The sequence below is a fragment of the Eublepharis macularius genome, chromosome 4, assembly GCF_028583425.1.
Source record: "Eublepharis macularius isolate TG4126 chromosome 4, MPM_Emac_v1.0, whole genome shotgun sequence".
Taxonomy (NCBI): Eukaryota; Metazoa; Chordata; class Lepidosauria; order Squamata; family Eublepharidae; genus Eublepharis; species Eublepharis macularius.
In genome coordinates, this window is record NC_072793.1 from 164,488,236 (window position 1) to 164,505,003 (window position 16,768).

The window sequence follows — 16,768 nt, forward strand, 5'->3', positions numbered from 1 at the left end:
TGAGATACAGCAGGGAAAACCAACTGACATCCAGCTTTTACATATAAATATTTTTATTAACAAGATGGGATTTCTGCATTACTTCTCTTTTTTTTAACAAATGGGTTTTCTTTAAACAGAATATTCGCCTGGCTGTTTGATTTCATTCCAGTAGAGATGTTGCGTCATTTCCAGAAAAGAACTAGCTTAAAAACCGAGGAAACGAAACTAACGCGGCTGTCCTGTCTCCCGTATGTTGACGCAGCCATGGCTGTCGGGGGGCCGGTGAGCGATCTCTGTTTGGAAGCGACTTGCTCCATCTGCTTGGAGTATTTCAAGGATCCACTCATGATTGCAGAGTGCGGCCACAACTTCTGCCGAGCCTGCCTGCCCCAGAGCTGGGGGGAATCGGGGGCAGAGGCTTCCTGCCCCCTATGCAGGGGACCAGCTCAGCCGAGGAACCTCAGGCCGAACTTGCAGCTGGCAAACTTTGTCGAAATAGCCAAGAAATTCGCTGTTCAGGAGGAAAAAGAAGCAGACGTGGAGGGAGCGGAAGGAAAGGAGGGCGTCTGCGAGAAGCACCAGGAGCCGCTGGAACTCTTTTGCAAGGATGACGACGCCTCTATCTGCGTGGTCTGCTGCAGAACCAAGGAGCACAAAGATCACCAGGTGATTCCTCTGGAGGAGGCTTCAGGAAAAGAGAAGGTAAACAGAAAATCTCTGTGGGTCATGTTGGGGTAGGAAATTGCTAGACCCTTCTTGGGGAAAGCTGTATATCCATTCTAGCAAGAGAGAGTCTTTGTTTCTGTGCATTAATAAACGCACAAGCAAATTCATTTTAGGATCCAGCAGCTTGATGATGAACGGGGATAAATCGCACAGTCTGCAGCGGAGTTACGCCCTGGGTGTAGCTCTGCTTAGGATTGTGCTGTTTAGTCAGCTTTGCAGTAACTTTGGCTACTCGGCTTGATATATAAAAAAGCACAACAAAGGCATAGAAACCAAGAAGTAAAATTAAGCAAACAAAATTGTTTATTTTTTGCATCAGACAATTATAGCAGCTGGAAAGGTGTGCGAGAAACACCAGAAGCCCCTAAAGCTCTTCTGTAAAGATGATGATGCCCTCATCTGTGTGTCCTGTGACAGATCTAAGGAGCACAAATATCACGAGGTGGTTCCTCTGGAGGAGGCTGCCCAGGAGTATAAGGTACACAACCTGCAGGTCTCGATGAGGGAAGAACTATTTAATCTTCTTCACTGGGTTTCCCATGACACCCTTTGTGGGGAAGCTCCTCACATGTTCCATTCCAGATTTCAGGCCCAAATAGGGAGTGAAAACCTTATAGTCTGGCTGTGATGATTTTTGGCTGGAGGAGCTGGGCCACTGAGCTATCAGGTGTTGCATAAAGTCACTTGTCAGAAATTTAACTCTCTTCCCACTTTGAATCACTCCTTTGGCCCAGCATTTTTTCTCATGAGGTGGTGGGAAGAAACATTTATATGATACTTAGAAGTTTCCTCTGCAATAACAGCCGGGAGGGAGCGGTTTTAAAAAATTGGGAGATGAAATTAAACCCCCTCCCCATCACTATGGCCTAATCTGTATCCCCTTCTTTGCCATTGTGTGTGACATTTTAAAAACATGGAATCCTGTATTTATATCCAGTTTGACTCTCAATATTTTGATGTTCATATACCAAATCTGGCCAAAAGGAAGACAAGTCTTAATGTAAGATACACACTCCATGTGTGCACAAACAAAAGCTTGAATTTTGTTTTCCTGTTCAGAATGACATCTGTAGTTTTCTGGAGGTTTTGAAGAAGGAGAGAACAAAATTTCTGGAGTTTAAATCGGATGTTATAAAGGAAAGCCAGGTCCTGCTGGTAAGTGTCACTGTTGCTGAGAATTGACTAGTATTTGGGAAAAAAATAGAACTATAGAGGCCACAAGGCTCCCCTGCTGTATTTAGCATGACTTGCAATGGAGTCTTAAGCCGAGTTACAGCCTTCTCAGTCCATTGACTTCAATAGAAAAAATTTAACTCTACTCAGGGTTGCACAGGATAGACCTACGTGAATCTTTCAGAAATTGTTTTCATGCTGATTGTTGATGTGATCTCTGAGAAGTCAGAAGCATCCTTATTATAAGAGTCTCATAACTTCTTCATGCTGCAATGATAGACTCTCAGGGTAAGCATTCTCAAGAAAACTCTCTTGAATGAAAGTCCCACTGAATAAAATAGGAGTTACATCTGAGTAGACCTCTTAGGATTGCTCTCTGCATTTGTGATTTCGGCCTGCTTTTCACCTACTTGTTTTAGAAACAAACAAAAGCTGCCAAGCAAAAAACAATAGCTGAGTTCAGACAACTCCACCAGTTTTTGGAAGTACAAGAGAAACATCTGCTTGCTCAGATGGGGGAAATGGAGAAAGAGATTACAGGAGAAAGAGACAAGCACATGGCCAGAGTCTGCAAGGAACTTTCCTCTCTTGAAAGTCTCATCCAGGAGGCGGAGGAGAAGATTCAGCAGCCAGCCAATGAACTCCTGCAAGTAAGTGGTGGAGAGTGCCATCAAGTCCTAGCTGATTTATGGCAACCCCTGGTGAGGTTTTCAAGGCAAATTACTAACAGGTGGTTTGCCATTGCCTGCCTCTGCATAGAGATCCTGGTCTTCCTTGGAGATCTCCCATCCAATTACTAACCAAAGCTAACCCTGCTGAGCTTCTGAGATCTGATGAGATGGGGCTTGCCTGGACTCTCCAGGTAAGAGTCTGACAAGATTATGCCAAGCGCCCCTCCAGAAGAGGCCCATTTCCAATCATTCCTCTGGCTGCTTCACCTTCACAAGACATGAAGGGACCCAGATTAGTATGTTGCTAGACAGGACTGTTGTGTGTAGAAATGTCCCTTTTCTGCATCTTACAAATGAGATGCTATCTAGTGATAATCAACACGAAGAACTTAAGTAAGAAACAGATTAGGACCCTATAAAGGGCTTGTTTTATCGGGAGCAGGGACTCTTGTGAAAAACTGAGACATAAGCGAAGGTCTCTTTCACCCCTAGGACTTCCATCACCACAGGGAGAAGTGGAGGCTCTTGCTTCTTCGAGACTAGCCCAGACAGCCCTGAATCAGTATAACTTTGCTCATTTTAGAGAATCAAGACAATGTTGTTCCTGATAATTGTGTTCCAGTGTTTTCTGTTATCCCTCCATTTTTTTAAAAAGACATGGTTTGCAGAAATTGTGAACTTGCCAAGAGCTAATGATGCCATTGGCAGAAGTGGTGTCCACGGGGTAGCTGGTGACACCCCACCATTTTGCATTGCTTGTCTTTTATGGATAGTGTACCTTTGGCTAGTGTAGTAATACACAGTTCATACTTCTGCTTGTGTCACAGAGATGAGCACTGCAGGACAATAATAGTGGGTATACTGTGTGCTATGTGAAGTCGCAGTTAGAATCATAGAGTTGGAAGGGACCTCCAGAGTCATCTAGTTCAACCCAACCCACAATGCAGGAAATTCACACAAACACCCCCACTGACCCCTCTCCATGCTCACAAGATGGTAAAAAACCTCCAGGATCCCTGGCCAAACTGGGCTGGAGGAAATTGCTTCCTGACCCCAAAGTGGCGATCGGTGTATAAGAAAGAGCCACGAGGAACAAGCACTGATGTAACCTTTCCTGACCTCCCTCTCATGATCTTCCTAGGTTCACAGAATCAGCATTGCTTTCAGATGGCCATCTAGCCTCTGTTTTAAAACCTCCAAAATTATAAAGTCTCTGTCGCCACTGTATCAGCGGCAACAGCAGAAAAGGGGATATCATACAGTCCTGTCTCCATGTGGAAAACATCACAATTCTGGTCTTTGAGTGGAGTGTGCTAGCTGGATACAAAGCTCACAGTGCCTCGCTCTTCAGGATTAAGATTTTCATTGTGTGTCCTATGATAGGCACTGAGTTCCCTCTTCTTTCTCTCTTTTCCCTCCAGGATGTCAGAAGCACTTTGCAGAGGTAAGACAGACCCCACTCATTTCTCTTCACAGTGCTGGAAAGGGTCTGGATGTAGGATGTGAAGAACTGTGAACTTGGTTTTGCTTAGGTAAACCAAACAGGGCTTGACACACTAAACTGTTGGGCGACTACATTCGGGAAAGAAAATGGAAACAATTCCCCTGTATATGAGGAGAAGCTGAGGAGTAAAAATGTCATAATCCCCTCCCCCAAAATTCAGGATGGGGCTATGGAGTAACAGAAACTCCTCTCCCCTTCCCATGTGATTCCAATCCAACTCAAGGCTGCATGTGCCTGCAATTTCTACTTGCAGGCAGACTGTTACCCAATTTATATACATTTATGTCGTGCCTTTCTCCTCAGTGGAGACCCACAGCGGTTTTATGTCATTCTCCTCCTCCATTTTAGCCTCACCACAACATTGTAGCTGAGCCTGAGAGAGTGACTGACTCAAGACCACGTAGGAAACTTCCATGCCAGAGTGTGAGATTCAAACTTGGATATTCCAGATGCTAGTTTGGCACTCTGACCACAACACCACAGTAGCTTTTGCACAATCTCCATCATATGTCTAATGCCAAAATGCCCCCAATATGCAGCTCCTTAAATCAGCACATTGGGGGCACTGGGAAATAAAACAGATGGTACTGCAACCTTGAGGGATAAAAATCTGAAACCCTAAGAAACTTGGGGGGAGGTTAAATCCCCTCCCAACAAAAGTATTGCTGCGTATGAGCAGAAAATGCTCTTCCCTTTTTCCCAGAAGCAGCAGCAGCTCCAGAGCCTGGGACGGCCCAGTTGAGTCAGAGGTGGCAAAGGGAGAGGCAAAGTAGAGGCCTTGCATAGGGTTGTCAGCCTCCAGGTGAGGACTGCAGTTCTCCTGGGATTACAATTGATCTCTAGACTACAGAGAACAATTCCCCTAGAGAAAATGGTTCCTTTGAGGAAGACCTTAAGGCATTAAATCTCTGCTAAGCTCCCTTTCCTCTCCAAACTCCACCTCCTCCAGTTTCTGCCCCCAGATCTCCAGGAATTTCCCCAAGCCAGAGTTCACAACCCTAGTCTGTATAAGTACAGAGGCCGGAGTGGGGTAACTGGGTGAGGAAAACACAGAGGCCTCCTCTGCAGTGGGTCTCCCCATTCTGCCGCACTCACCAGCATGTCTCTGGAATGCAGAAGCACCTTGAGTGGGGGCTGCCATTGTCAGTAGCATTACCCACAGCTAACAGAAGCCAGATATCAGTCGAGCAAAGCAGACTGGCTGATGGAGCTCTAGAAAGGCAGGGACGGAATTGCTCAGGTAGGGTTGGAGGCCAGGGGGGCAGGAAGGTAGCCTGGTAGCTGTGGGAGGCACAGGTCGGAAAGAGATGCTGAAGAAGGTGGATGTTGGGGAGGCAGGGAAGGGGAGAAGACCGATAGAAGAGTCTCCTCCAACTGGTTATATATATAAAACTAGAAACAAAGCCCGTTGTAGCAAAAAATACAACAGGCTCTAGAAAGGGCAGGGGAGCCTGGCTGGCCATTGCCCCCTCCCCAGCACCCGGATCTGGGGCAGGGGAAGGGGGGCAGGGGGGCATGCCCACCTCCGGGCCCCCTGCCCTTGCCCCCATTGTAACTTGGGGGGAGGTGAGCAAGGTATGCCCGCTGCCATGCCCCCCTTTGCCCCTGCGTGGCCTCCTCACCTCCCCATTGGGACTTGTAGGGTTGCCAGCTCCAGCCTGGGACATTCCTGGATATGGAGGGGGGAGTGAAGCCTGGAGAAGGTGGGCTTTGAGAGGGGAGGGACCTCAGGTGGATATAATGCCCGTTGAACCTACCTTCCAAGGCAGCCATTTTCTCCAGGGGAACTAAGTTCTGTCACCTGGAGATATGTTGTAATCCTGAGAGATCTCCAGCCACCACCTGGAGACTGGCAACTCTAGGCTTTGGGGGGCAAGGCAGGCAAGCCTGCCACCCCCCCCTTAAAGATTGTGGCTTTGTGGGGAGTGCAGGCGGGCAAGGTTTGCCCGCTGCCGCATGCCCCTAGGGTTGCCAGTGTCCAGGTGGTAGCTGGAAATCTCTCAGAATTACAGCTGATCTCCAGGTACGGTTGCCAGTTCCAAGTTAGGAAATTCCTGGAGATCTGGGGGGTGAAACCTGGAGAAAGTGGGGGTTGGGGAGGGAAAGGACCTTGGCATGGCATAATTCTATAGAGTCCACCCCCAAAATTAGCTATTTTCTCCAGGTGAACTGATCTCTGTGGCCTGGAGACCAGTTGTAATTCCGGGAGATCTCCAGCCACTACCTGGAGGCTGGCAACCCTATCTCCAGGCCACAGAGATTAGTTCTCCTGGAGAAAAATAGCCCTTTCAGAGAGGGTGGACTCGATCATAAGCTGCTGAGGCCCCTCCTCTCCCCCAGCCCCAGCCTCTCCAGAATCCCCCCCCCCAAACACACACAATCACAGCTTTGGGGAGGGAGCAGGAGAGCCCGGCTTGTCCACCTCTGTGCCCCACTGCCCCTCCCCCCAGAATCATGGCTCTGGCGGGGAGAGGAGGTCAGGGAAGCTTCCATGCCACTGACCCGCCCCACCCCCCCAGGATCGTGGCTTTGGTGGGGAGAGGAGGCCAGCGATTGGGGCGCTGCTGGCAAGGAGCATGAGGGGGACGGCTCCAGGCTCCTCCTCCAGGCTCCTCCACCAGGCAGCCACTCCGATCGGGGAGCTGTGGGTGGGAGGCGCATGGGGGCTGGCGGTTTGAGGCTGCTCTGGCCGGCAGCCACCCCATCAGGGTGCTGTGGGTGGGAGGCGCATTGGGGCAGCCCCTGCAGGCTTCTCCGCCCGGTAGCGGCCGGGGAGCACGAGGGGGCGGCGCTCCAGGCTCCTCCGCCTGGCAGCCACCCCAATCGGGTTGCTGGGGGCAGGAGGGGCAGGGGGACCGGCGGTTTGAAGCTGCTCTGCCCGGTAGCCACCCCGATCGGGTGGCTGCCGGCAGGAGACGCATGGGGGGGGGCGCGGGGCTGTGGTTCCAGGCTCGTCAGGGCATTGCAGCCGGGAGCGTGAGGGGCTGGGGATTGGGGCGCTGTGGGCGGGAGATGCACAGGGGCTCGCGGTTTGAAGCTGCTCCACCTGGCAGCCACCCCGTGCCGGGGGAGTATGAGGAGGCGGCGCTCCAGGCTCCTCCGCCTGGTAGCCACCCCAATCGGGTCACTGCGGGCGGCAGGCGCATGGGGGCCAGCAGTTCGAGGCTGCTCTGCCCGGCAGCCACCCCGATCGGGGCGCTGTGGGCGGGTGGCACACGGGGAGGGTCGAAGGTTCAAGGCTCCTCCATCCTGCAGTCACCCCAATGGGGCTGCTGGCACAGAGCGACTCCGTATCCCCTCTAGGGGCGCACTTCCGCACCTGCTCAGTGGAATCAATGTGAGTCGTCGAAACCCGCTAAGACAATTATGTTATAGGATGTTAAAGTGTCATGTTTGGTTTAAAAATATTCACCAATACACGACAGTGAAGGTCAGGGTTTATGACCTCAGTCCAAAATGGAGAGCCCCACCTGGGCTGTCACAGACCTGGGAGGCAGAGGCCATTAACAGTGGGGCAAACCAACACTGTACAATAGTTCTCACTTCATTTATTCCTCACAACAACCCTCAGGTAGGTTAGGCTGGGGGAGAAAAGCTGGCCTAGGATCACCCAATTCATTGAGTGGGAATTTAACTAGGTTTTGCACAGTCTAAGCTCAATATTTTGACCACTATATCACTGTCTGTCTCTTCTGCCTATATTACAAGTGCTTTTGGAAGAAGCTGACAAGGCATCGAGGTGTATTTTCCCACTCACATACTTGGCTTTGGGATTTTAGGGACCCCAGTGAGAGACAATCGTCTTGTTGTCCCTCTCTGCCGTTCTGCACTAGAATATATCATTTCTTTCCTCGCCATTCCTTTATTTTGCTCCACTTGGGAATTTTGGAATGGCTGAATAGTAGACTAACGTTATTTCTTTGTAGGTTTGAGGGGAAAGAGAAGTTTGAGACTCCAGTGGCTTTTCCTCCGATTCAGAAGTGGAAGATCTGGGATTTATGGGACATCAGTTCCTTTCTGGAAGGTGTCATGAAGCAGTTCAGAGGTTGCAAGGATTTTATACTGAATATTGCACTAAATATTGTATTGAGTCTGTTGCCTCTTACAGGTTATTGTTGTGCGAAGATATTATGGAGTTTTGTGTTAAAGTGTCCTGTTCTGCTCCAGGGTTTCATGAGGGTGATGCCTTCCTAGTGCAGAAGTCAAGGCTCTGGATATTAGGCTCCCCTTGAGGATGCATTCACTCCGCCCCTCCCTGGAGTTCCTCTTACACCACCTCTCTCCTGACCTCTCCACTGCTGTTCTTTCTTTCTGTCTCTCTTTTTTTTGCTCCTGTTTGCTCTCTCTTCCTCCTCTCTGCTCTCTTCTACCACTTTTCTTTCTACCAGCCCCACCCTTTTAAACCTCCACATATACCTTTCCCTGCCTTTTAGCTCCGCCATTTTTGCTCACCTCCATCTCTCTGTCCTTGCCTTCTTTATTGTTGTCTTCACAGTGTCCAGTCTGAGACCATGTGGAGCCAGTATTGATTGCCACATCCCACCCCCTGACCTAAAAACTGACATCTCCTTGTTTCAAATGAGTTTCTTAGATTTTCATCTTTTTAACTGTGCTGCAGGCTTTTTAACATTTAATTGGTTTGGCCAAGAAACAAGTACGATTGTACTACTTTCCATTGCATGGCTTGCATCCAGCCATCTATTAGAAGAAGACAGATTTGTGATAGTTGGTTAGTGATAGTTAGTTTCTCAGATTCTCCTCCCAACAGTCCTTTCAACCCTGGAAAAACCATCAGTAGCAGAGAACCAACATAAATGCTAGTCAGTAACTTCATAAAACCATGTGAGCAGAACACAGGCCATAAAAACCATTAAAGGTATTAAATCAGTCTATTAGAACGTGTGTGTGTGTGGAGTGGGGGGGGGGAATGCCTGTACAAGCAAGAATGCTTTGAGCTGGCACCTAAACATCAGTAGAGTAAATGCTGGGTAGATCGTCAGAAGGAGGGCTTTCCAAAGAAAATGCAGTGCTAGGGAAACAGCCCTGTCTAGGCTCCATCTCCTCATGTCTCTGGCCCCAGAGCAGAGGGGCTTGGGTGAGGATTTTAATTGGCATGCACAACAGTATGGGTGGAGACAGTCCATCTGATTTATACTGCAAGTAAATAAAGAGTTGTGGAAGATTCCCCCCCCCCCCGCAAAAACCTACCTACCTACTACCTCAACTGAAAAAAAAGAGATGTGTTATAAACCCAATTATTTTTGTTGCAATATTTAAGTACAGGGGTGTGATGCTTACTCCCTGTTCCTTCTGCTTCCTCAGTCACTCTGGTGTCCGGACTTCAGCTTCAGAAAGGTACATTTCTTTTGATACACTAGCCTTTTATTCTTCTTAAACAGCTTCAACCACAATTCCTGTGCTTGTATTGAATCATTTTTCTAATCATGAGATTATATAGATGATCTTTTTCTCTCAGAAGCGTGAACTCCCTGTCACAGGCAGTTCCCAAATGCTTTGTCCTGAGGAAGCTTTTGATTTTTTTGTCGGGATGGCAGATAAGGCAAACTTGAAAGGCATAATTGCGTTCCTTTTTTCCTTATCATCCCTTTGACATGACAGAGAAACTTGTGTTTGGTATCAACACTTTGAGGGTTTTTCTACATAATAATTTCTTGAGACATGGAAGCAAGAGAATTCTCCAGATGTGAGGCACAAACCACACTGTTGATCAATTTGTGACTGTACCCCCTTTCCTTCAATTGAATTCTATGTCTGCCGTGTTTCTTTTGAGGTGCTATAAATTATATATGGGGGAAAGTTTGGTTTAAAAAATCAGATGAAATTCTGGGATCGTAACATGTGAAGGCAGGAGTCCAACATTCCCTAGGTCTGTCTTACAGTCCTTTGCATTATCTGAGTATATATTTGTAGGAAAGTAAGAGAAACTAGAAAAGCACTCACTGCAATCTTCTCTTTGTCATCTCAGCCTCATGCCCCTTTTTCCATGTAACCCTCATTACAATAGCCCTGTGTGATAATTTTAAGCTGAGAGTGAGTGACTAGCTGAAGGTCACTCAGTGAATTTCCATGGTAAGAGTAGGCATGTGAATCCAAGTCTCCCAGATCCTAGTAAACCTCTGACCACACATTGTGTTATCTATAATTTTGGGCAAGTAGATGCTGGAGTGAGAGCATTTCAAGAAAAGCACCAAGAAGGCTCCTTAAAACGAGAAGATTCTTGTCACAGATCCATTCTTCCTTGATTTAGTTCTGTAACAAAAATTCTAAATTCTCCCATACTTGAGGATAGTCTTGAGACATCCATTTCACCACTCCTGGTAAATTATGCTAGAATATGATAGTGCACTGTTGGCAACCCCAATCCAGAAGATGTTTCTATTTGTAAAGCAGCCCCTTTCCTTTATTAATTACCATCAATTATGGATACCAAAACAGATATTAGTGTTAGTCTTGTGTAAGCTGAAGAGTGAAATCAAAACCCTTGCAGCATTACAGGGTTTTTTAGCAGGGCTGTGAATTATTTGCTTCTATTACGGTTCCACGAGAACAAGGCATTGTTAAATACTGTAGCTAAACTTGTCAATCCTACTTCGGTCCCAAGACACCCTCACCAGAAGCCACAGACGGCCAGATCACACACAAGGTTTCAAGGAAGCATAAATCCTCTTCCATTTTCCCTTTCCCACTTTTCTCAAGAAGCAGAACTTGTGGTAATTTTGGCTTCCCTTTCTGGGAGATGCCTTGAATGACTGGTGAGGATGTATCTTTTAAACAGCTAATTAAATATTAGCTCAGGGTTTTGAGAAAGATAAGTGTGTTCTGTCATTCAGTTTCATGATGTGACCAACCCCTCACCCCAGCCTGGAGATTTCAGGCCTGCTCCCTCTTCAAATGTGAAGATGGGATGGAGCATCCCAGTCCTGTCGCTCATGGAAGTCCTTTTGATTTGAGAGAAAATGTCACTCCTGGGGGAGAGCTTATGAATCCAGAAAAGGGTTAGAAGTAAACATAACAAATGGGAACAGACCATTGCTTAGCAGATGAAGAGAAGTGGGACACTAGTCATGGTGTCAGGTGACTGAGGTGAAGAGGTGACTGTCAGTCTCCCAGATAATTCAGCTTCTTTTTTTGTCTCCTCATTTCTCTCCAACAGCAAATGTGACTCTCAATCCGAAAACAGCCCATCCACGACTTTTCCTGTCTGAGGATCAGAAAAGTGTGAGACAAGGAGAAAAGCCTCAAGCTCTGCCTAGCAATCCTGAGAGATTTGAATACTGGGATATTGTCTTGGGATGTGAGGGATTCACGACAGGCAGATATTTCTGGGAAATCATTGTGGGACATGAAAAAGTATGGTTTGTGGGGGTTACCAAAAAATCTGTGAAGAGGAAGAGCTGGATGAACGTGGGTCCTGTGGAAGGGATCTGGGCTTTGGGGAAGAACAGTGATAATTCTTACACAGCTCTCAGTCATCCTCATTTTACTGTAAATGAGGAGCTCAAAAAGATCCGAGTGGTTCTGAACTGTGAGGGGAGGCAAGTGGCCTTTTTTGATGCGAACACCGCAGCCCTCCTCCACACGTACTCAGGAGCCTCCTTCTCTGGAGAGAGGCTTCATCCTTTCTTTTGGGTGTGTGAGAAAGGCCACCTCAGACTCCCCCCTTAAGGAAGTCCCTTATACCAGAAAAAACAACTGCCCAGGATCTCCTTTTACAGCTCTGCTAAGCCCTGTCCAGGTTCTCGGTCACAGAAAACGATATAACTGTAATAGATTGTTTTTTTTCCCTTCATCTCCTGAAGTTTTCTCTATTTCTTAAACACATCCATAAATGACAGAACTATCCAGATAAAAAGTTAATGTTCTCACTAGACCACCGGCCCAAGATGGTTTAAATAGTTTTAAAATGCCATTTTATTATATATGTTTTAATTAGGAACAAAGGCCGTTGTGGGGAAACAATACAGCGGGCTCTGGAAAAGGCAGAGTAGAGCCAGACGTTGCCCCCTCTGCCCTGATCTGGTGAGGAGGGCAGGGCAGCTAGGCGGTCATTACCCCCCCTCCCCAGCGCCCCAATAGGGGGGAGGGCAGGGTGGCTGGAAATGGCACTGCTGCCTCCCCAGCACTACGATGGCAGATGGGCTGGAAGAGTGGGAAGGGGGGGAGGGAAGGAGACAGCTGGGTGTTACTGCACCTCTCAGCCACCCAGTGTGCCCCGATCTGAGTTGGACTGGGCAGGTGGGCTGGAGGTGCAGGGAGGGGATGGAGGGAAAGAGGCAGCTGGGCTGCTGTGCCTCCCAGCCATGCAGTGTGCCCTGATTGCGGTCAAACTGGGTGGGTAGGCTGGAGGCACAGGGAAGGGGGAGAGAAGTTGGCAGTCGGGCACTGCTCTGTCTCCCAGCCACCTGGTGCGCTCCGATCGGGGTTGGACTGGGCAGGCAGGCTTGAAGCACAGGGAGGGGAGGGAGGGCAAGAAGCAGCCGGGCTGCTGCACCTTCCAGCTACCCGGTGAACCCTGATCTGGGTTGGACTGGGTGGGCTGGCTGGAGGTGCAGGGAGTGGGGAGAGGAGGAGGCAGCCAGGCACTGATGAACCTCCCAGCTACCCAATGTGCCTTATCCAGATCAGACTGGGAGGGTGGGCTGGAGGCATAGGGACTGCAGCGGGGGTGGGGGGGAAACGGAGCTGGCTGGATTCAGCCCCTACAGGCCAAACCACATGGCTGGAGAGGGGGGAGGGGAGTAAGAAGCGTGCTGCTGCCCCACTGGCCTCCTGGGCAAGCTGGTTCTGAGGACTCGCCTCTCATCCCCACTAGGGGCGCAAGAGTGCACCTGCGCTGTGGGATCCAGAGTGAGTCGCTGGAAAGCCACTTACTGAATTGTGTTATAGGATTTGTTAGCTGCCTTGGTGGCTCTTTGTTAAATGAATTTTTAAAAAATCCGTTCCAGGATGTTCTTTTTCTGATCTTAGTCACAGACGCACTCCCATTGCTGTTTGTCCCAGGGGAGGGGACATTTCAACAGCATGTGGGGGTATTTTAATGTGCTAAGGCTGTACTTTTATTTCAGATTATTGGTTGCGTAAGGATGGTTGCTTAAGCTGGTTGCTTAACAATGTTTTTAACCTTTTCAGAGAAAGCTGCTTGTATCATGTTTGTGATGCAGGGTTGAGCCATTTTTAAAGCTTTTATTCCTTTCTCAACCTGATAAATAAGTCAGGAACCAACAAGGTTGAGTGGCTAACAAAATATAAAAGAAATATAATTATTTAGTGCCCACTCCAAAAATGATTAAAAACCATGGAACAAAGTTAAAAACCTAGAGACCTAGTAACATCAGTGAGACAGAGTCACAAAATTTTTGGCACATATACAGAGGCCAAACACGTTTCGGCCCTCTGGGTCTTCCTCAGTGATCTAATTTGTTATTACACACACACAAATATTATGTCTCATAAATATAAAATGTTGCTAGTAAAGGCCTGGTAGTTTAACTATGGAACCTAAAATTAAAATAGAAATAAACATACTGTGTAAGTCAATTTCAGAATGCTGTCGAAAATATTACTATATATAGTTAACATAAAAGATAGTGGCACGTACATTAATATCCCCCAATATAAGTCACTTGTTGTTAATATCTGTTTGGGTGGCCTCACGCCACAAAAGTGGTGCTCAACTAGCATTCTGTAAAAACATATACTAAGAGCATATAATCGTATAGTTTTCTTGGCGGCTGAACCTTGTTGGTTCCTGATTATTTAGCTGCAGCAATTCACATATGGCTCATAAATAGATATAAATGCTATTTGAAACCACCATCCCTATGTCACTTTACGCAAAGTCAGGACATCCACAGATGATAACCTGGTTAAACAGAAATGGGAAAGGGGTTTTATACTGAAGAGTCCTAGTCTGAGGTGGTTTGCCCTCCCTGTAGAGCACCAGTGTGGCACTCAACCCCATAAATCTAAACAAATGGAAAGATGGCAAACAGCAGCTTTTAATTGTTTAGATGCTTCTACACTACTTTTTTCGATTGTGTGGATTCAAAGCAGTTTACAATATAAAAACGCAACAGACCATAAATACGGCATATCTCTAAGGCAACAACAAATTAATCCATAGGGGGAAACGGAGCAGACGATAAAAGCTCTGCCCCTAATTGCAATGGTTTCTTTCCAGGCACTTCTTTCCAGGAGGTGGCTCCCTTTAAGCTTCTGGGGCTGGAGGGGAGGAGCAGAGCAGGTGGCAAAAGTTCTGCTCTCCAGGCACCACATAAAGCTATCCATCAGATCAAGGCTGCAGTTGTAAGGTACACTTACCTTGCAGTAAGCCCCATTGAACAGAAAGGGACATTGAGCAACAGGATGTTGAGTTCAGCCTTGAAGGGCTTGACTACAGATGGCACTGTCCTTGGTACGGCTGCTGCTGAATCTCAATCTCGGACCACTTTATGTCAGTGTTGGTTGCTCGCTCCCCATAAAACTATGCCAGAATCCCACCTCCCCACATCTGAACCCCACTGTTAGCTGGAGAACACCTTCCTTTTCTAATTCCAGAGTTCCAAGTAATTTAAAAATATGCTACATGCTAGCATATTGGTGGTGGTTATAATTATTTCTCCCTTCTCATTCCAAAATCTCTTCCCCCTCCTCTTTATTATCCCCTTCCCTATTTCCTTTTCTCATGCTATCTAACCTTACTGGGCAGGAAAGATCTTGCCACTGTAGTGCATGCCCTGGTTACATCTAGACTGGATTACTGCAATACGCTCTACGTGGAGCTGCCCCTGAAGCCTGTGCAGAAGCAGCAATTGATACAGAATGCTGCAGTCAGAGTGTCAATTGGAGTAGATCATAAGAACCATATCACTCCAGTCTTGTTTCATCTACACTGGCTCCCAGTTGGCTTTTGGGCCCAATTCAAGCCCTAATATGGCTTGGGGCCAGCATACTTTAAGGACTGCCTTCTCCTATATGAACCTACCTGTCTACTCTACTCCAGTCATCTTTGGAGGCCTTGCTTTAGGTGCCCCTACCATTGGAAATGAGATGGATGGCAACTCAGAAAACGGCCTTCCAGGTTGGCCATAGATTGCAAGCCAAGTGTCATAGATGCCCCCTGAATATCTGCCATGAATGTATATGGGCTCTGCCTCTGGTCTCTGTGAGTATGGGAAGTTCTTTATTGCTGTGATGCCAGTAGGTTTGCAAATGTTTACTTTCTGTTTCTCGCTCTGCTGAGTCTGTGTCCTTGACTGCCAGCTGAAACTGGCTCAAAATGTATCCTTGAGAACCAAAGATAAGTTCATCTTCCTCACTGTCTACTCTAAAACAATGTCTCACTCCAACCCCCCAACCCCCATATTAACAGTCCTCTTTCCCAAGGTGGGAATATTCCCTATAACTAACAACACTAGCCCCACATTCGACACTTATGCCAATTTCACTGTCTAAGCACCTTGTATTGAATGGATCTCTAATAAAGTTCAACTGGAACACCTGTGTATTAACTGTGGAGAACTTGGGGATTTAATTGCCAGGGACGGACACCAAGAGTCTTTTGGCTCTTGCCTCTGATACTGCCCAGGATTTAATACCTACAACAGCTCAGCCGCCAGCCCCTGCTCTTCAGCAGCTTACAGACATGTTCCAGAGAACTCCAGTCCTCTCTCTCAGTGACCTCTTAAGGCATGCACATCGTCATCAGAGCAACTGCAGAGGGCAACCAAGTAGATTTATGAACAGATGAGAAGTACATGGTAAATCACAAGAGATAAACACATGAACTCAAGCTGAACTGCTGCAGAAGTTGATGAAGAATTAACAGCAAGATGATTTTCAGTTGCTTTTCTCACAGCAAGCTTTGTCCCTCTATGTGTTTATATAATCCTAAATAATGTTTTCTACCTGTTTACCATGAGTAGATGTTGGTGTAACCCCCTCCTGGATCCCCTCTTTTCCCTATTTTAAAAATAAGTGTAACAGTTCTAGTCCTCCAGAACATAGGCTGATCTTAGTGACAAGTTACATATACTGGTTAGGTCCACAATTTCACTTCTGAGTTCCTTAAGAATCCTCAAGTTATGTCTTTACATTTGAGGCTGTAACCAGAGACTCACTTGCATTCTTCCCCCCACCCCCCTCCCTTTTCCAAAGCCTGTAGGCTGGATAGCTTGTTTTTGTTTTCTATCTCCTCAGCCCCATGCTGGGTGTATCCTATACCTTTCTTACCTCCCCCCCTTGACAAGAATCCTTTTCAGTGTTTTGAGAGCTTATAAAACTAAATAAAACGAGTTTCCAATCAATTTCAAACTCATTCTAATGGAAATGAAAAATCTCTATATTAGCTTTCAGTAGAGATGCATAATCTTAAAACGCTATCGTGTTCCTCCCCCTGTACACAGTATTCTAAAGTGATTACACCACATGGCTCTATACCCCAAACCAGCATAATGAGGAATTCTAGGGAACCTGGAAGCTTGCACAGGGTGTTCCTATTTTCACTCTGACCTCCCTTCCCAGAGAACTAAAAGTCTGCACCTCTTAAAATCTCACTTTTGTCTCTTTCTGTGCTTCCACCCACACCTTTAATCTTCCCCGTCAAGGATACTCAACAGCCTGATTTCCACTACCCTTATCTCATCCAATTTACCCAGTTCAATTATGCTACACAAGCACAGTTCTGGATCTG

General features: G+C 47.1%; 1 protein-coding gene across 1 annotated transcript; it reads left to right on the plus strand.

Annotated features, from left to right (window-relative positions):
• The first annotated feature begins 206 nt into the window (after window positions 1-206).
• On the plus strand, window positions 207-15,566 carry LOC129327336 (E3 ubiquitin-protein ligase TRIM7-like). The gene is made up of 8 exons (XM_054975895.1): window positions 207-684; window positions 1,028-1,186; window positions 1,768-1,863; window positions 2,301-2,531; window positions 3,974-3,996; window positions 7,983-8,101; window positions 9,379-9,411; window positions 11,231-15,566. Exons 1-8 carry the CDS (start codon window positions 247-249, stop codon window positions 11,740-11,742), a joined length of 1,611 nt encoding a protein of 536 aa, XP_054831870.1. The 5' UTR covers window positions 207-246; the 3' UTR covers window positions 11,743-15,566.
• Window positions 15,567-16,768: the final 1,202 nt, after the last annotated feature.